Raw genomic sequence first — 22,093 nt, forward strand, 5'->3', positions numbered from 1 at the left:
CTTCAAAGACTGGGTGGGAAAAAAATCTGTCAATGGCTTGCTGACGTACACGAAAACCAGCCATGTACTGGACCTAGAAATAACGTCTCTCTCTCTCTCTCTCTCTCTCTCTCTCTCTATATATATATATATATATATATTATGTAAAGTATAATATTATACACTATACCATAATAATATAATATAATATAATATAATATAATATAATATAATATAATTTAATATAATTTAATATAATTTAATATAATATAATACAATTGCTATTATATCCGAGTTGTCTGGAACGCAGAATTATTAGGTTAACATTTCAATAAACGATCGTGTACTACAATTAGAGCCATTCTATAAGGTGACATTTCAGCACTTGACAGACGGATAGCGACTCCTAAGTAGCACTTAAGGCACGGGTGTTATTGTGTTAAGTGCATTGTTGGGAAACGCACGTGAAACAATAGCAAACGATCGTAAAATGACTCGTAGAAAACGCTCTTAAGGTCTAAGATCAATCATGATCGGGAAACGCAGCCCAGATTAACGAATGGCTTGACACAAACCGTACAGAGGCAGAGCCTACAGAGCTTTCTTTTCTCTTCACACCTGCACTCACAAATACCTACTAGCCTATACATCTTTGGCACACCTTTGTGCACTGCAGCATGGGGAGAATGTATTAGACAAGCACAGACCACTATTTATTTATGTGAACATAGGTAGTTTTAGACAATAAGCTTATTTATTTAATTAATATTGGGTGTTGGCCTTCTAACTGATAGCATAGAAAATTAAATTCTCTGCCAACTAAACCCACGTCACAGAACCGCTGTGTGACTCACAGTAGGTGCATAGAGTGGTGTATCGTTCCTTGAATCAGTCTTTGAAAGACCCATTATTATAGACAACAATTCACTGACCAAACAGCCACTTGATTTTATTCCTGAATTAATGAATTAAGCATTTTGAACGAATAGATTGAATAAAAGGCTTCTTTATTAACACAACGAAATACCGCCACCTAGTGGTGATATTACTTTCATAATTCAAGTTTAATTTTCATTTCAAATCATTTCATTTTGTTCATATTTCTGTATTAAAAATGTTGTATAAAACATTAATCTTATTTCATTATACATTTGTAATTGCTATGTAAAGGCATGTACAGCCCTCTGATCAGCATTAAACTGTAAATACATCTATAAACGCATCTTCAGACGCAGGTTCTATATCTCTGAATACTGATTTAATTGGTAACAGCCTATTGTCCTATTATTATTTTTTTGAAGTAAGAATTTGACATTAAAGATGACATACACAAGGTAAAAAGTAAAAAAAAAAAAAAAAAAAAACTGAAAATCAGGTGCCCCTTATGGGAAAGTTAATTTCTGACACTGATCTCTGGTTTATTGTTCGAAGTGTTATTTCAGGGTTTGGATATGTTCTTATAACTCAAATGAGTTTACCTTCAATTCATGACGTCGAATTCACATTTCACTAAATTCAATCACTGAAACAAGCACTCTCACGAACAAATAGTCCCATGCCAGTGGGATAACAACATACGATTTCCGAAATTTGTATAAAGTGCTTTATGAATAAAACTCAAAATAGAAGAAAATAATAGATGTGCTAATTTCTTTTTATATCTGTAATTTTATTTAAGTTCCTATATAGTCAAAAAATGCAGCATATTGTCTAAAACAAAAGTTATGACTACATGTTCACATAAATTGATAGTGGTCTGCGCTTCGCTACAATAGACTATATTCTCCCCGCGCTGCAGTGCGTCGCGCAGCTTTGCCAGTCAGATTTTGATAGGTGGATACTATAATAAAACAGGCAGTGTTCCAAAGGACCAAAAGGCTCTGCCTCGGTACGGTTTGTGTCAAGCTATTCTTTAATCTGGCTGGGCTGAATTTCCCAAAAGCTTCGTAAGCCTTAGAAGTTCGTAAAAACGATCGTACGACTGATCTTAATATTACACTGTAAAAAGTGATACTCTATATTTACTCAATAAAATTGTGGCAACAGATTACAAGCAATATTATTAATTAAATTTAACACATTAGAATTAATTAGAATTAATCAAATGAGATACTTACAAGCAATCATTCAAAATGAGTAAAATAACATGAAAAAAATAAGTAAAATGTATACAAAAATATTGGTTTTGTTGGACAAAATGAGTAGCACCTGGCTGCAGCCTGCATATAGAGGCGGGGTTGCACATGTTAACCCGCCCCATACCTACTCTGATTGGTTCGATCGTCTTTCATAGGCATACATGATAGGAAATGTGTGCGTAGTTGGTGTACACTGTTAAAAACAATACACTATATTTACTTAATAAAATTGTGGCAACAGATTACAAGCAATATTATTAATTAAATTAAACACATAAGAATTCACTAGAATTAATCAAATGACATGTTTAGAAATTAACCATTCAAAATGAGTCAAATAGCACAAAAAAATAAGTAAAGTTTAAAAAAAATAATAATTCTTTGAGAAAGAAAAACAAAACACTATGCTAATGAATACTATGTTATGCATACCAGGCCAGTAGTTGGTGATTAAGAAACACAGCGCAAAAATGTAATTCACAAATTCATGTTTTTTGTTGCTTACATGGAGATGATACAGGCATTGTGATCAAAAGCTTATGTTTTCAAGCCCCCAAAACAGAGTTATCGAAGACACCTGATGTTAACAAACAGAATCACTGAAGTAGAATAATCTACATTTTGGTTACCATTACGGTGGTCAGTGTTTGCTTTAGTTGAGCTCTTGACCCTTAAACTTTTAAACAATTTTTTTGGTTGCTTTAATTGTAATACAGCACTTAGACAAGCCAAAGAAGAATAAGATCAGGTGGTGTTGGTTGTTTTGACATCATTTGATCTAGATTTCTGAGTTGGTTGTGTCTTATCAGCAACAGGCGTCCTTTGGCTGAACAGTGTAAGGTCAGGTATTTTCAGCATAATCAGAGAGATTCTTAGAAGCACTTCTGTTCACAACATTAAAAAAAAAGATTTATTTTTTTTTCATTTAGGCACACAGACATCAAGAATCAGGCTGAGAACCTCAACAATGGCGACCATCAAAAAGCATGTTGCACTGCATTCTGGGTGCCACCAATCAAAACTCAATTTTTAGTAGCTTGTTTTGTGATGCTTACAGTTCATCTGTTAATCTGAATATGCTGTTTGTCACCATTCTTGAGATTCATACACTGGTTCTTGATGTCACTGTGTGCCTAAAATAAGTCTTCCCTCTCACACTACAATTTTTTTTCTTAATCAGAATTCTTAAACTCTGGATTTTACAGAAAATTTTGGGTATTCTATTGTTGAATTACAGGGGCTGCAATATTGAATGCTAATTTAACTCAGAGAACAAGCTCAGCTGTAACACTCAGGCCAAACAATGATTATGTAAAATCATAATCAACACCACCTGATCTTCTTTACTCTTAGCATGTCTAGCTGTTATAATTCAGTTCCAACAGCCATACAAAATGTAATATTAAAAAGTCAAGGGTCAAGAGCCCAACTAAAGCAAACACTGACCACGATAATGGTAACCCTATAAATTTACCCTTTTCTCCTTCAGTGATTCTGTTTGTGAACTTTAGGTGTCTTCAATAACTCTGTTTTGGGGGCCTTAAGACACAAGCTTTTGAACATGATGCCTGTATCATATCTATATAAGCAACAAAAATGTGAATTTGTAAAAAGGCTGACATCATGTGCATGCATATAATGTTTTCACTGGGGTCTTCATGATCGCCAACAACTGGCCTGACATGTATAACATAGCATTCTTTATCAAAGTATTATCTACTCTTCTAATTTTGTTGTTGTTGTTTTGTTTTTTTTTTCTCTCAATGAAATCAATATTTTTGTGTAAATTTTACTTAATTTTTTCATGGTCTTCTACTTATTTTGAATGGTTGCTTGTAAGCATCTAATTTGATTATTTCTAATTAATTCTAATGTGTTAAATTTAAAAAATAATATTTTACGTAAAAATTAAAACAATACAATTGAGTAAATAAAGTGAATCATTTTTTACAGTGTATGGTCTGTCTACCAAAAGCATCGTAACTTGATTCAAGTGCATGAAAACCAGCAATCTCTTTATTATATATAATATATCTCGTCTCTATATTATATACTGTAGTACTATATATATATATGTATGTGTGTGTATATATTAGGGCTGTCAAATGATTAATCGCGATTAATCGCATCCAAAATAAAAGTTTTGTTTACATAATATATGTATGTGTACAGTGTATATTTATTATGTATATATAAATACACACACATAAAGTATATATTTAGAAAAAGATTTACATGTATATACATTTATATATTTATATTTCTTATATTTTTATATTATATATAAATATATTTTAATATATAAACATAACATATTCTTCTTAAATATATACATGCATGTGTGTGTATTTGTATATACATAATAAATATACACATATTATGCAAACAAAACTTTTATTTTGGATGCGATTAATCGTGATTAAACATTTGACAGCACTAGTATATATATATATATATATAGTATATTATTATGTAAATTATAATATAATAATATTGTATTATAGTTATTATTTCCGAGTTGTCTAGAATGCAGCATTAGGTTAACATTTCAATAAACGATCGTGTACAATTAGAGCCATTCTATAAGGTGACATTTCAGCACTTGACAGACGGATAGCGACTCCTATAGCACTTAAGTAGCATGGCTACGTGCGACTGTGTTAAGTGCATTTTTGGGATATGCAAGTGAAACAATAGCAAAACGATCGTAAAATGACTCGTAGAAAAACGCTCTTAAGCGCTAAGATCAATCGTTATCGAGAAACCCGGCCCTGTTTGATGAAGAGAAAGAGATAAAATGTAGTATAAATAAACACGTTAAGAATCCGTAGAAGGGAAGGACTCTTATTATGTTTTTTAGGGCTATTATTATGTTGTAATGTTTGGTTGACCAATCAGCAGAGAGGGGCGTTTCATTCCCGCCCACATGTAGAGATCGAATATTCAAGTTTTTTATTCGTTTTCTGTCCCAGAACGTAAAAACGAAAAAATGAAGCCGAATTCTTGATTTTTCGTTTTGTTTGAACAAATGAAAAAAGAAAAATGTGCAGTTTTTTCCTTTTTCAGATTTCAATATTAAATCAAAAAACTAATTATACGAAGGTACACGGACCCTCAGCTTTCTCAAGTGTGGCCATCAGACAGTGGAACAAGTTGCCAATAGAGTTGACCACATGTGTAAATTTTAACACTTTTTCACATCGGGCCAAAAAATGGCTTCTTCTAACATGTTCACATAATGTATTGTAACTGATGTGTATGTGAGAGTGTATTTGTAAAGAAATGCTGAGGAATGAATGATTTAATGCTGTTTTGGGGTAAATGTATTATTAATATGTGTATCTATTTGTCATTACACAGCAAAAAATCCAGAGTGAAATTAACTCTGCTGGGAGTACATGTGAGACCACACTCAAGAGTGTGAAAGTGTTAAAATAGGAGTGTTAAATTAACACTGAAGCGGAGTTAAAGTTAATGAGATAATTAAGTGATTAACTGAGTGATGATTGACCATTATTGACGAGACCTGATGTTAACAAGCAGAATCAACAAAGACAAAAATCACATTTTTTTGTCACCATTATAGTGGTCAGTGTTTGCTTTAGTTGGGCTCTTGACTCTTATCTTTTTAAAGTTAGATTTGGTTTGGCTTTTATAACTCAGTTGTAATAGAGAGACAAGCAAAAATAAAAACATGATCATGCGATATTAGTTATGTTTTTACATAATAAATATTTGACCTGAATCACTGAACTTATTTAAAGCCTAAAACATTAGGTCTAAACGTTAGAAAACAAACTACTAAAAGTAGCATTGAAAACAAAAATAGAAAAGTAAGAATAAAGGAAATTACTAAGACAATTCAGCTAATAATTTATTCATGCCGCAGTGCATCATGGGAGCCATGGATGAATTTTGATAGGTGGCACCCAGAATGCACTGCAACATGCTTTTTTGATTGTCACCATCATTGAGGTTCACAGGTTGATTCTTGATGTTTGCATGTCTAAATGAAAGTCTCTTTTGAAAGATTTTTGAACAAACAACTTTTAAGAAATTCCACAGATTGTATTTAAAATGCTGATAATCCTATGCTGAAGAATCATTCAGCTGCAATAATCAACAATGTAAATTTAACTCAGTGGTTCAGGAAAAACAATATTTTTTGTTTGCCCATCTGTTTTATCACTCCATTACAACAACCAAACAAAATCTGACTTTAAAATTTTAAGGGTCAAGAGCACAACTAAAGCAAACATTGGCCACTATAATGGTGACATTAAAATAGTGATTTTCATCTTTGTTGATTCTGATCGTTAACATCAGGTCTCGCCAATAATGGTCAATCATCACTCAATTAATCACTTAATTATCTCATTAACTTTAACTCTGATTCAGTGTTAATTTAACACTCATATTTCACACTTTCACACTCTTGAGTGTGGTCTCACATGTACTCCCAGCAGAGTTAATTTCACTCTGGATTTTTTGCTGTGTAGCCTGCCCAGGGACTACAGGTGGAAATTAGCATAAGTGCTACAACCTGGTATAATGCATCTCTCCTTTCTAAGGTTAATGTATATTTTACAGTGTCCCTGTTTAAATAAATAAAGATAATTTTTTTTAAAAAAAATCTAAACCTTAGTTAATTCTCAATAAGATCTTCTGTAGATGTCTGACAGAAATAACATCAGTCTGGTTATTAATAAGTGGAGCTGGTGATGCTGTTTGTGGGGTTGTTTAATCAGATCTTGAGAGATTTCATGTAATTTATTTCAGTTGATTTTATCTAAGGCTGTGTCTGAAGTCAGTTGTAGTTCTTGTGTTTCTCATTTCTTCAGTGATTCTGTTTGTTAACAGCAGCTGTTCATCACTAATTCACAATTATAACTCAATTAATCACTTAATTACTTAATTGCAAAGTTTTAAAACTTACATGGTTTAAATCAAGGCAATCTGTTTACTCAAACGGTTTGAGTTAAGTTACTTGTCGGGTTTTACAGTGTAGTGATGGCTCTCAGTCCACTCCACACTTAAGTTGAGTCGTTGGAAGTAAACTGGTCTTCCAACTTTTTAGCATAGGTCTTTTTAGCCGCTCTAATCTCTTTGTTCAGTGTGTTCCTGCCCTGATTGTACAAGACTCTGTCTCCATTTCTGTAGGCATCCTCTTTGGCCTGACGAAGATGTCTGAGTTTTGCTGTAAACCATGGCTTATCATTGTTGAATGTTAAATAAGTCCTGGTAGGAATGCATATATCCTCACAAAAACTAATATAGGATGTCACAGTCTCTGTGAGTTTCTTCCAGATCGGTGGAAGCAGCTTCAAAAACACTCTAATCATTGAGGTCAAAACAAACTTGTAAATCCTGCTCTGTTTCGCTGGTCCATCTCTTCACAGTCCTTACTACAGGTTTAACAGATTTAAGTTTCTGCTTGTAGGTCGGTATAAGATGAACCAGACAGTGATCAGACAGCCCCAAAGCTGCTCATGGAACAGAGTGATATGCATCCTTTATTGTGGTGTAACAGTGATCCAATATGTTACTGTCTCTGGTGGGACATGTAACATGCTGTCTGTATTTTGGCAGTTCATGGGAGAGATTGGCTTTATTAAAGTCCTCAAGAATGATAAAGACGGAGTCCGGGTGTTGTTGTTCTGTCTCTGTGATCTGATCAGCGAGTTTCTGTAAAGCCAGGCTTACTTGTGCTTGCGAAGGGATCTAAACACTCACCAGAATGAACGAGTGAAACTCCCGTGGCGAATAGAACGGCTTGCAGTTGACAAAGAGCACTTCTAGATCTGAGCAGCACATCTTCTTTAACACAGTTACATCTGTACACCACAGAGTACACAGATTTATCATTTGCACATGTTTTAAGCCTTGTCAATTTAAACATTAAAAAGACTTTAAAGCATTCAAGAACAAGTCATGACCCACCGGGCAAAGTTACGACCAGTGGTCGTCTTTTTGAAGGAGTCACAATGAAAGTTTTCATGACGTCTTTTTTTTATGTTTTCTGCACGTCCAATATAGACGTTCATGAAAACTCTGTAAAATGTTTAACACTCGTTCAAATGTGGTCAGTGGACATAATTTTTTACAGCATTTAAGGTTCATTTAGACATAATTTAAGCTGTTTCTGGACCAAATAAACACTCTCAGGATGCATTAGATTTAAACTTAAAAAAGTAGCTGCAAGGGCTGCGTTTTCTTCTTGTGTGACAGGTGTCAGCGTTAAGGCACAATACTGCCACCTGGGAGCTCAACCAGGTACTGGTGATGGAGTATTTGTGACAACCCTAGTTCAAGCAAGAGTACAGTGACAACCCTAGTTCAAGCAAGAGTACAGTGCTGACTGGTGTTACCCAGATGAGCCTGTGCTATTAGCTTTTACCGGTTGTTATCGAGGAATAACATACCTCAGAATGTCACAACTGACCAACCAGAATCAAGTATTCCTCAGAGCCATGTAATAAGTGTTGATGTCTAAAAGCCTGAGCTAAGCTTTTTTGGTTCAGTATTGAAGCATTATACTGGCATTTGTTTATTAGGACCTTTTTAATATGTCTGTAATAGCTAAATGTCAGTTAATAACCCAAAATATTATTATAAATTAATAATTATTATTATAAATCCAAAGGACTATCATACATTACTATTATAAATAGTAATAAGAGAAAGATTACTTCATCATGCTCAGTCAAATGAGTTATAAACACAAATCATAAGCAAATCTGCTACTTCAAGGTTTTGAATCAACAATACACAAATATCTGCTGTGAAACAATATCGCAATCGTTTGGAAATGATTAAATCATTAAAAGGTTCAGAAGGCAAACTAAATCAAACCTTGACCACAATTATGGTGGCATCTTGGTTTTTTTTTTTTTTTTTTTTTTTTTTTGTAAGTAAAAGTAAATTTTATTTACATAGCACATTAAACATAGCAAAGCTATCCAAAGTGCTGAACAATGTAAAATAAAATTAAAAGACAAAAGGAAAAGGAAACACAGAAAAGAAGCAAACAAGACATATAATACAATAAAACAACAATGAAGTGAAATTAAAATGCTAAGGAGAAAAGATACGTTTTCAACCTCGATTTAAAAATGGTAATGGAAGGTGCAAGGCGGCAGTCTAGAGCAGAGGTGGGAAGTCCAGGGGCCAAAGAGTAAAAGTCCTGCCATATTTTTGCTCCACTCATGAACTCAGCAGCCGATTTCACCAGAGGAACCAAGTCATTCCTTCCAAGTCACAAACGACTCTCAAGTTAAAGCCCAAGTCCTCAAACAGTTAAAGTTAATTAGATAATTAAGTGATTAATTAAATGATGATTGTGCATTAGTGATTAACACCTACTGTTATTGAGAATTACAGAGGATCAGATGTTGATGTTTTATTGTTAAAATGACGCCACCATCATGGAGATCAGTGTTTGATTTAGTTGCACTCTTGACCCTTGACTTGTTGTGCCAGATCTCTCTCTGTAGCTCTGCATGTGGTGTTGTGGAGGAGAAAGAACTGTGATATATGAAGGACATATAGTCACAATGAGCTGATATATATGTCATATAATGTTTATTTTGTTTAGGTTTTGAATAATCCCAGTGAAACTACCGCATACACAAAAAAAGCATTGATCTAATATTAACAAGGAGTAAATTTAAATTTGTGTAACACATATAGAAGTTTGAACACCAGTGCTTTTTAGACACACACAGATATCAAGAACCAGCATATGAATCTCTACAATGGTGACAATCAACAAAATGCTTCATGTTGCAATACATGAAAGACTCCCATAATGCACTGCAGTATGAATAATTATTTTCACCATTGTTAACGATCCACATGATAAATGTTCATGGCTAAATGCCTAATCCCAAACTGTTTTTTTCCCCCCTTAATATAGAAGCATTATGGTGTCATTTGCGTAATGACATTTCTCTTTTTTTGTGAAAGTGACATACAGTTAAGTATGGTGACCCATACTCAGACTTCGTACTCTGCATTTAACCCATCCAAAGTGAACACACAGCAGTCCTCTATAACCACTAACGCACAATTTCTTCTTTTTAAAAGTATAATCAAGAAATTTAAATCGAGATCATTCAGTCATCAAAAGCATAAGTTATCTGCTAGTGCAAAATTTGTATCAGCATTGCACAAATGTTTGCTATAAAACAGTAATGCAATTGCTTAAAAGCAAATTTATAAAAAAGGCTTAAAGGCTCAAAAGCTCAACTGAAGTAAATACTCACCACAATTATGGTGGCAAAGTTTTTTTTTTTTTTTTTTTTCCTTTCAATTGATTTCATCCAAGGCTGTGCTTAAAGTCAGTTGTAGTTCTTGTGTTTCTCTTGTCTTCAGTGATGTTGATTGTTAACAGCAGGTGTTCATCACTAATGCACATCTTCATTTAATTAGTCACTTAATTATCTCATTAACTTTAACTCTTTGAGGACTTGGGATTTCACTCAAGACTTGTTTGTGACTTGGAAGGAATGACTTGGTTCCTCCTCTGATGATCAGCTGCTGAGTTCATGGGTGGAGCAAAAATATGGCAGGACTTTTATTCTTTGGCCCCTGGACTTCCCACCTCTGGTATAGAGGCAATTGGTTCCACAGACAGGGGGCAGTGACTGAAAAGGCTCTGTCACCCTTAATTTTCAAATAGGAATGAGGGACAGATAAAAGAGCCCTGTCAGCGGATCTTAAAAGTCTGGTAGATGACAAAGGGATAATAAGATCTTTAAGATAAGATGGAGCTTGATTGTTAAGAGCAAAAAAAACAAACAAACAACAGAATCGTAAACTGAACTCTAAAATGGACCGGAAGCCAGTGAAGAGAAGCAAAAATTGGAGTGACATGGTCATATTTCTTTGCCCCAGTCAGCAGCTGCATATTGAACCAACTGGAGGCGAGAAAGCAATGACTGAGGAAGACCTGAGTACAGTGAATTACAGAATCTAAATGAGAAGTAATAAAAGCATGAATAACCTTCTCCAAATCCTGAAAAGACAAAAACGATTTGCGTTTGGAGATGACCCGTAATTGATAAAAACTGTTCCTAACGACGGAATTAATTTGTTTGGACAAACATATTTTTGAGTCTATGGTTTGTAACCTGTGATGAAATGGAGGAGAAATGATTTCCCCGCTCCTTAATAATATCCTTCCCTATTTTTGGGGGACCAAAAACAATCATTTCTGTTTTGTTCTCATTGAGTTGGAGAAAGTTATTTGATAACCATTTTTTAATATCTGAGATCAATTCCAGCAATGGTTGAATGGAATTACCAGCTTTTAGCGGGAGGTACAACTGTGTATCATCAGCATATAAATGAAAAGAAACATTGTGCTTCCTGATAATGTTTTTTTCTTTTTTCTTTTTTTTTTTCAGTTGATTTCATCTAAGGCTGTGGCTAAAGTCAGATGTAGTTCTTGTGTTTCTCTTTTCTTCAATAATGTTGATTGTTAACAGCAGGTGTTCATCATTGATACACAATCATCATTTAATTGGTCACCTAATTATCTCATTAACTTTCACTCTTTGAGGACTTGGGATATTACTTGAGACTTAATTGTGACTTGAAATGAATGACTTTGTTCTCCTCTGTTTAGAAGTTGTTTATTATGTTAGGTATTACATGTGTAAACCACAGTAATTACAGTCAGTGTTGAGCATGTGATGTTGATGAGATGTTGTGATCATGGGTGTGAGGGTCTCAGTTACTCACCTGTTACAACGTTCAGCTTCACTTCAGTGTAAAAATCTATATCCCAAGAGATAGCAGCTGCACACTGGTATGTCCCAGAATCCCGTTCACTCAGATCTCTGATGGTCACAGTGAAAACTGCTGCTCTTGTGTCGTCATACAGAGAAAATCTTCCAGAATTAACCCATTTATTTTTTTCTTTAGTCTTGATGAGTTGAGAGCATGTTACTTGCTCTCCAATACAAAAATACTTTTCATTGTCTATATATCCTCTATCATATCTGCATGTGATGCTGACTCCTCCTCCTGAATATCCTGTCACACTGATGGAGCTCAACACACCTACAACAAACCAGCATTTTAATACAACAATAACATATTTATATGAGAATGAAGAGATGAAATTTCAAATGTATAAGTTCCCTTATAAAAATGTCCTGTGGTAATCCTGTGGTACTACACTGTACCCGACAAGTAACTTAACTCAAACCGTTTGAGTAAACAGATTGCCTTGATTTAAACCATGTAAGTTTTAAAACTTTGCAATTAAGTAATTAAGTGATTAACTAAGTGCTGATTGAGCATTAGTGATGAACAGCTTCTGTTAACAAACAATCACTGAAGAAAAGAGAAACACAAGAACTACTACAACTGACTTCAGACACAGCCTTAGATAAAATAAATAAAATACATTAAATCTCTCAAGATCTGATTAAACAACCCCACAAACAGCATCACCAGCTCCACTTATTAATAACCAGACTGACTTTATTTCTGTCAGATATCTACAGAAGATCTTCTTGAGAATTAACTAAGGTTTAGATGTTGATTTATTGTTTCATTTGAAGTAACAATGTTAGAGATCAGTATTTGCTTTAGTTGGGCTCTTGACCCTTGATTTCTGTCTTAGTTTTTTTTTCTGGCTGTTGTAACCATATGTTTCTAAAACATATTTGTTTAATCTTGAGAGATTTAATGTATTTTATTTCAGTTGATTTCATCTAAGGCTGTGTCTGAAGTCAGTTGTAGTTCTTGTGTTTCTCTTTTCTTCAGCAATTCTGTTTGTTAACAGCAGCTGTTCATCACTAATTCACAATTATCACTCGATTAATCACTTAATTACTTAATTGCAATGTATAGCTTCTTTTTCTGAACTCAACTGAATTAAGTTCAGAGTACTCATAACTGTTAGTTTTAAAACTTAAATGGTTTAAGGCAATCAGTTTCCTCAAACTGTTTGAGTTAACATAACTTGTCAGGTTGTAGTGAGGCTGTGTCTGAAGTCAGTTGTAGTTCCTTTCTCTCTTTTCTTCAGTGATTCTGTTTGTTAACAGCAGGTGTTCATCACTAATGCTCAATTATCACTCAATAATTCACTTAATTATTTAATTGCAATTTATATCTTCTTTCAGTGAATTCAACTGAATTAAGTTCAGAGTACTCACAACTATTAGTTTTAAAACTTAAATGGTTTAAGGCAATCGGTTTCCTCAAACGGTTTGAGTAAACCTAACTTGTCAGGTTTTTAAGGATATCTGTTTACTCAAACGGTTTGAGTTAAGTTACTTGTCTGGCTTTACAGTGTATTATTATTATTATTATTATTATTATTATTATTATTATTATTATTATTATTATTATTATTATCATTATCATCATCACCGACCTCCACTCTTCACTGTAAAACCCGACAAGTAACTTAACTCAAACCGTTTGAGTAAACAGATATCCTTAAAAACCTGACAAGTTAGGTTTACTCAAACCGTTTGAGGAAACTGATTGCCTTAAACCATTTAAGTTTTAAAACTAACACACTGTAAAACCCGACAAGTAACGTAACTCAAACCTTTTGTGTAAACAAATATCCTTAAAAACATGACAAGTTGGGTTTACTCAAACCATCTGAGGAAACCGATTGCCTTAAACCATTTAAGTTTTAAAACTTAACAGTTATGAGTACTCTGAACTTAATTCAGTTGAGTTCACTGAAAGAAGATATACATTGCAATTAAGTAATTAAGTGATTAATTGAGTGATAATTGTGAATTAGTGATGAACACCTGCTGTTAACAAACAGAATTACTGAAGAAAAGAGAGAAAGGAACTACATCTGACTTCAGACACAGCCTTAGATAAAATAAACTGAAATAAAATACATTAAATCTCTCAAGATCTGATTAAACAACCCCACAAACAGCATCACCAGCTCCACTTATTAATAACCAGACTGACTTTATTTCTGTCAGACGTCTACAGAAGATCTGATTGAGAATTAACTAAGGTTTAGATGTTGATTTATGTTTTCATTTGAAGTAACCATGTTAGAGGTCAGTGTTTGCTTTAGTTGGGCTCTTGACCCTTGATTTCTGTCTTAGTTTTTTCTTTGGCTGTTGTAACCATGTGTTGTAACTCAAAAGCCCAGAGAAAAAATCATCAGGTGTTATACACACACACACACACACACACACTCACACTCACACTGTTAGAAGCTGCTTTTATCCAAAGCAACTTACAGTGCATTCAGGTTTACATTTTTTTTTTTTTTATCTAACCTGTATCTAGGTGTTGGTTGTTATACTGTATATTGGTGATGATAATCAGTGATTATTAAACTGTTTGGAGTTTATTCTCTGATGAAATAAGTGTTGTGTAATTAGTTGGATTGATTACAGTAAAAATGATTCTAAGAGCCAGTGGTTCTGTGAAAATCAGTTAATATAAAGAAATTTCCAACCAGTTTGGTTTTCTGTGGTGTCACTTAGTCACACACAGACATCAATAATCAGCATATGAACCTCAACAATAGTGACCATAAAAAAAAAAAATGCAGCAGAGCATGCTGGGAGCTATGGATGAGTTTTGTACTACAATAGTACCCAGCATGCATTGCAGCATGTTTTTTTTTTCTTTTTTCTTTCGTAACCATTGTTGAGGTTCATATTCTGATTATTGATGTCTGTGTGTGGCTAATTGACGCCATAGACAACCAATCTATTTGGAAAGTCCTTTATATTAACTGATTATGAAAGAACCACTGACTTTTTGAATGGCTTTCATTGTAACCAACTTAACTAACTATAGAACACCTATTTAGTAAGATTTTGAACTCAGAACAGCTCCATAATTGATGATTATCATCACCAATATGCTGTATAACAACCAGTACCTGATCATATTTTTTCTGGGTTTTTTTGAGTTATAACAAACATGTTTCAAAAACACATGGTTACAACGTCCAAAAAAATAAATGATCTAAGACAGAAGTCAAGGGTAAAGAGCCCAACTAAAGTAAACACTGATCTCTAACATGGTTACTTCAAATGAAACAATAAATCAACATCTAAACCTTAGTTAATTCTCAATAAGATCTACTGTAGACGTCTGACAGAAATAAAGTCAGTCTGGTTATTAATAAGTGGAGCTGGTGATGCTGTTTATTAACCCTCTGGAGTCTAAGGGTATTTTTGGGGTCTGGAGAAGTTTTGTCATGCCCTGACATTTGTGCTTTTTTCAGTTTCTTATAAATATCTAAATGGCTAAAGTCTAATCTCACTGTAATCAGCACAAACTAGGCTATAATAATATCTGAGCAGCATGTATGTACATGATTGTGTTTTTGAGAAAAAAAATGTTATGCGTGGTTAGTGAAAAACTAAAAAATGTTAAATCACTTGAATAAGGCAATAAAACACATACAGAAAATTGGTTCCCAGGAATTTTGAGAACTGGAGCTTGTAGCCTAGAATTTTTTTTTTTCTAAATGATGTGAAAATCATCTTGTTTACTCACTTACAGAAAACAATATATTGATTTAAATTTTCTAAGACACTTTTTGTTGGTAAAAGTCATATGCGAGTAGGCGTCAACTATCATGAATTCACACCTGAGAAGACAAAGGCCTGCATAATGAGCTGCATAATGAGCCATTCAGTCAGCTGTGTCACTGAGAGGGATGAGTTTAAAGAAAGAATGTGAGGACAAAATAAAAATGTATATAATTTTATGTTTGTAGTTTATTTAGAATATATTTAATTATCCCACAACATAATTTAATATTCACTTGTGAGTGCAGTTAAACAGTTTATTAGGAAAAATCAAAGCTGACTTTCAAACTGAATTTTTTGCATCATTACTCCAGTCACACAATCCTTCAGAAATCATTTTAACAATCTTATTTTCTACAAAAAAAACATTTATTGTTATTATTATCATTATTATTATTATTATTATTATTATTATTATTATTATTATTATTAATGTTGAAAAGAGCTGAGAATATTTTTTTTTGTAGGTTTTTTTTAGGGGGGATAAATTGAAAGAACAGCAATGATTGTTACATTTGTTACAGTTACATTTATTGTTACATTTATATTATTTACATCAAGCTTTTGAATGGTATAGTAGTGTATATTGTTATTGAAACTTCATAATATTTCACTTGATTATACATTTAGTCAGGAATTATAGTTTGGAAAAAGTCTTTGGAAAAAGTCTAACTAGTAAAATGTTTACACGTTATGTGAAAACTAGTACAAGTATATAAATAAATAAAAAGAGACTTACTCATGTTTCTGATCTCTGCTGAATAAAGTGCTTCATTCTTTTTTCTGAGGAAATCCAAATCTCAAATCCTCAACCACATCACATCTTTTTGGGGTGAATTCTGTCTTATTCCCTCTCATCGCGAAGCAAACAGTAAAATAATAAAAACTTGAAGAACAGTCTCGCTGCGTTGTCTTCTGTTGTGTGGGCGTATTCAAAAGCCGCGCGCTTCAGTGAAACATTTGAATCTCAAAAGCGCGCTCGGCGCGGGGGCGTGGTCGCATTATAAGATAATGAAGGGAGACATGAAAAACGGACATCGCGTTGTTTTCATATGGATTACTTTATCACAGAATATTTGTTTTCAGCAGCACTTGTTTAGTTTAAAATTAGACATGTCAGGCTTTCTATAGATATCTCTCTCATGTCTCTTCGTTGAGTATTCACTGAGTTACAGTTCATTTTTAATGACGCATTTGTATCTGAAGATCAGCGCAGAAAAAGGCTGCAGACAGCACTCCTTGTTTGTTATCTTTATTTTATAAGTGCACAAAGTTTTGTTGTTATTATGTCTGTATACAAAAAAAAGTAGACCCTTTACAGATTCGATTGATGTATTGCACTTATCTGTACGATCAAAACTGAAAGTGTAATTTAAGTTCTTTTCGGGGTTATCAGGAGAAAACTGATCTTGATGGGTGGCACACAGAGTCGAATCCATAAATTAAACAGCAGCTGTTCATCACTAAAGCTCAATCAGCACTTAATTAATCACTTGATTACATAATTGCAAAGTTTTAAAACTTACATGGTTTAAGTAAAGGCAATCTGTTTACTCAAACGGTTTGAGTTACTGTGACTTGTCAGGTTTTACAGTGTTGGTAGGAACTTGCCACAAAATTGCTTGTGTTAATGCCTGTTTCCATGGCAATGGGGACTTCTCTACTTTGGCGCACTTTTGGATTTTGAACAATTTACATCACAGCCTTTCTCAACCGCCAACCAGAAACCAGAGAGTTTTGTAAAATGTTGCGTTTCTGACTATTTGATTTTTTTTTTTTTTTTTTTTTTTTTAGAAAAACTAAAACAAATAAACAGTCAAAATAGGACTGTCGTCACAGACGTCACATACTTTTCATCTTGTACTTTGCTGGTGAGTACTGCAGTACTTTTATGTTCATATGCTGCTAACTGTGTTGTATGTCGGTTTGATTTACCACGCTAACACTGCAGTCAAGGGTCAAGAGCCCAACTAAAGCCAACACTGATCTCCATGATGGTGGTACCAATTTTAACCAATAAAACATCAACATCGTATGGTGCGTTCAAGTTCTCCTACGAGGACGGAAGTCGTGCTGACGATGTGAGGTGCGTTCAAGTCAGTTTCGTCGGAGCAAGATGGCGCTGTAACTTACCTTCTTTTAATGAATAGCAATAAATTACAGCAAGGTTTAATAACTCTACTTATAGAAAAATGCTAAACTGAGAGATAAAAAAATGTTAAAGCCATGTGCAATGTTGCGAATCAAACCATTTCTCGTCTAAAGGTGCACAAATGTTAGGATTTTTAGTTGTAATTCATTAACTTGCTGCTTATAACAAGATTAATGATGATCACGATAAATGACAGTTTATAGACTAGTAAACATTGAAATTCAATTCAAATTTACCGTCAACTACAGACGTTGCATCCATTGATTCCACCATGTTAATCACTGACACGCCCCCAACTCGTACAGATCGGGGCTTAAAGAAAATCCAGAGCTCCCCACTGGTATTTACAATATTGTGGTGGCGTTCGTGTGCATTCAACTCGTAAATACGATCAATACGAGATGACTTGAACGCACCATTATCCTCTGTAATTCTCAAAAACAGCGGGTGTTCATCACAAATGCACAATCATCATTTGATTAGTCAACTAATTATCTCATTAACTTTAACTCTTTGATGACTTGGTATATGACTTAAAGACTTGCTTGTGACTTGAAAGTCCCACCTCTGCAGCCAAATATGGTGACCCATACTCAGAATTCCTGCTCTGCATTTAACCCATCCACATGCACACGCACTGAGCAGTGTGCACGCATTTATGTTGCGGCGCCCGGGGAGCAGTTGGGGGTTCAGTGCCTTGCTCAAGGGCTCTTCAGTCGTTGTATTGCCAGCCCGAGCCTTGAATCCACAACCTTAGGGTTAGGAGTCAAACTCTCTAACCACTACGCTACGACTTCCCCCCCTTATGACTAGTATGCTAGTAATACCACAAGTTTATGACAGACAAACTAGGGTTTTCTTGCAGGAATATAATAGCATATTAAGTGTTACCATAAAAAAAACCCTTCAAAATTATTACAGGAATCCCACAAACAATATAACTAAAGGACAACAGGATTATTACAGGAAAGCCAGGTATTACTGTAGAAATATGACAGTAGTACCTGGGTTTCCTGTAATAATCATATGGTCCTTTAGTTATATTTATATTATAAAGCCAGGTATTAATGTAGAAATATGACAGTAGTACCACAAAAATATCATAGTTATATTACATATAGTACAACACAAATGCTGTGGTAAAGCGCCCCAAAAAACAACATAATACCACATAATTTCCACACTAGATTTGTGTGATACTTTTAATGTTTTACCATATGGAATACCACAGGTTATTTTTGTAAGGGTTTATATAGTTATAAACACTAAAGACTCTGTGGTGTTTTTAGTAATTTACTGTGAGTTCAGACTCTTACCAGGAATCATCAGCAGAGTGAAAGTACAGATGATCTTCATTCTTCTCTCTTCTTCAATGATCTTCTCTGTTGTTAGTAGATTCAGTTCTTCTGAAGCTCTCAATATGTGTTCAGATGAGTTTTAGTGTTTCTTTCCTGGTTACATGTTTAACATGAACTGATGAATGTGACAGAGACGCCCAGTTCCTCTGATAAACGGAGATAAGGGGATGATGACACGTTTATGTGAACATGCAAGACATGGAGATGTAAAAATACAACTTTGTGTTCAAAGCATTATTTGTGAGAAGGCAGAGGTGGGACTTTCAAGTCACAAACAAATCTTCAAGTAATATCCCAGGTCCTCAAAGAGTTAAATTTGAGATAATTAAATGACTAATTAAATGATGGTTGTGCATTAGTGATGAACACCTGCTGTTACTGAGAATTACAGAGGATCAGATGTTGATGTTTTATTGGTTAAAATGACGCCACCATCATGGAGATCAGTGTTTGCTTTAGTTATGCTCTTGACCTTTAACATCCTGTGTGAGATCTCTCACTGTAGCTATGTTGTAAAGTAGAGAAGCGCTATTAGCTGTTCTTACATGATGAGTTAGTAATCATGTGCTGAATCAAAATAACTTTGTTGTATGGTTGGGTTTTACCTAATCAGCTCTGTGAAACTACAGCATGCAAGCAAAGTGCAACTCTACTCTAATAGTTACAGTGAATGAATTTCAAATTTATATAATGCACATCAAAATTTGAAGTCCAGAGCTATTTAAACACACACAGACATCAAGAACCAGCATATGTATCTCAACAATGGTGACAATCAACAAAACATTTCATGCTGGGTTACACCATAGTAAAAACTCCCATCATGCACTGCAGTATGAAACATTATTGTCACCACTGTTGAGGATCTTATGATAAGTGTTCATGCCTAAAAGCCTGAAATAGTAGGTCTCTTTTTTTTTCTCCCTTCAATAGCAAAGCATTATGGAGACATTTGTTTAACAGGACTTTTTTTTACTTCAGCTCAATAATTCAAAGAGAAATAACACTTTATGATGTTCATTCATCATGAATTATAATCAGAAAGAGTTTCATCTGCTACTTCAAGATTTGATTCAGCAATGTACAAATATTTGTTGTGAAACAACATTGCAGTTACTTAGAATCCTACTTAGGCCTTCCAGGCCACTTTCCTTCAGAGTTTAGCTCCAACTCTAGTTAAACACACCTGAACCAGCTAGTCATTGTCTTCAAGACTACTAGAAGGCAGAGGTGGGACTTTCAAGTCACAAGCAAGCCTTCAAGTCATATCCCATTATGCTTTAGTTGAGTTCTTGACCTTACCTGTGTTAGGTCTCTTTCTGTAGCAATGATTAACTATTTTTATATGAGATAGTTATTGTGAGCTGGCCTGGCTATAGGTTTTGTAAAATTAACACTATGAATCTGCAGCATGCATGCAGAATGCTGCTGTAATGGTTCCAGTGATCAAATTTTATGTCTATATAATTCACAGAAAAATTTGAAGACCAGTACTAATGGCACACACAGAGACATCAAGAAGCAGCACATGAATCTCAACAATGGTGACAATCAACAAAACGTTCACGATGCAATGCATGCTGGGTAACTACATTGTAAAAACTCCCATCATACACTGCAGTATGAAAAAAAAAAATATATATATATATATATATATATATATTTTGTCACCACTGTTGAGAATCATATGATAAGTGTTAATGTCTGAGCTTATATAATTTTCTTATTTTTTCATTCAATGTTAAAACATTATTGTGGTATTTGTTTACTGTGTACAAGTATAGGAGGTATTTTTTTTCAAGATAACAAGGGGAGGGGCTATAAGTAGTTTAAAAGATGGAGGCAGAGAAGTGACAACAACAGAAGAGATTTTAAATGGGGTGGAAAGTTTTTATGAATAGTTATACCATTTTAAAGAAGTACACAAGGACACCTTAGAAGAAGTTTTAAATTTTATAGTCAAGACAGGCAAAAGTGATTCACCCAGATCAAGCTTGTGCTGTGCCCGGAAGAAAGATAACAGACAGCCTAGTGCTGATTAGAGATGCCATCTGTTCCACGAGAGACATAAATATTCGGCTAGTAGTCCTAAATTTAGACTTTGAAAAAGCATTTGACCGAGTCTCGCACCAGTACCTTTTTCATGTGCTGCAAAAAGTGGGATTGCCAGAGAGGATTTTAGCTTGGGTGGGACTGCTGTACAAGGGACTAGTCAGCAACATTCTAGTAAATGGGCATTTGTACAAAGTAGTAAATATCTGCAGTGGTGTTCGTCAGGGGTTTTCCTTTATCTCCTCTTCTGTACGTGGCTTGCATTGAGCCACTGGCACAGATCTTTAGAAGGGACAAATGGATCAAAGGACTAAACATTCCTGGGATGGGTGGACTGACAGCTACTTGTGTTTTATACATGCACAATGTAACCCTTTTAGCTATGGATGTTTTACCTATACGGAGAGCAATGGACTTGACTGACTGGTATGGTTGGGCCTCGGGCGCTAAGCTCAACAGAAGCAAGTCCGAGGCCCAGCTTTTCGGGCCGTGGGGGGACATCGACACAGGCGGACTTGACTTGGATTTTAAAGACAACGATCTTAAAGTTTTAGGAGTAAAATTTGACAAAGAGGGTGGAGGATGGGGAAACTGGACATGTTAGGGAAAATTAGGCAAAGACTGGGGTTTTGGGAATTAAGACAGATGACGTTTGAAGGCAAGGTTTTCATTTTTAAATCTGTGATTTTACCTTACTTGTCTCTTCTGTTTTTAGTCCCCCTTTGCGATTCCTTGAGGAGCTGGAGGGGCGGTGTTTTACTTCCTGTGAGGGTCCAAGTGGGTGTGCCTAAAGAGGGAGGTGGTGAAGAAAAGGGCGGAGAACGCTGGAAAATGCCTCCCAGACCCCCACCTGTTTTTAGGCAGCCG

The 22,093-nt window shown here is 34.6% G+C and overlaps 1 protein-coding gene across 1 annotated transcript; it reads right to left on the reverse strand.

The window, feature by feature from the left end:
* Positions 1–11,849: 11,849 nt before the first annotated feature.
* On the reverse strand, positions 11,850–19,251 carry LOC122135971 (CMRF35-like molecule 2). Its single transcript, XM_042717272.1, has 2 exons — positions 19,133–19,251; positions 11,850–12,182 (listed from the first exon to the last, which is right to left on the reverse strand). The coding sequence occupies exons 1-2, from the start codon at positions 19,170–19,172 to the stop codon at positions 11,854–11,856; spliced, it is 369 nt and encodes a 122-aa protein (XP_042573206.1). The 5' UTR covers positions 19,173–19,251; the 3' UTR covers positions 11,850–11,853.
* Between the last annotated feature and the right edge of the window lie 2,842 nt (positions 19,252–22,093).

The sequence above is a fragment of the Cyprinus carpio genome, chromosome B1, assembly GCF_018340385.1.
Source record: "Cyprinus carpio isolate SPL01 chromosome B1, ASM1834038v1, whole genome shotgun sequence".
NCBI lineage: Eukaryota > Metazoa > Chordata > Actinopteri > Cypriniformes > Cyprinidae > Cyprinus > Cyprinus carpio.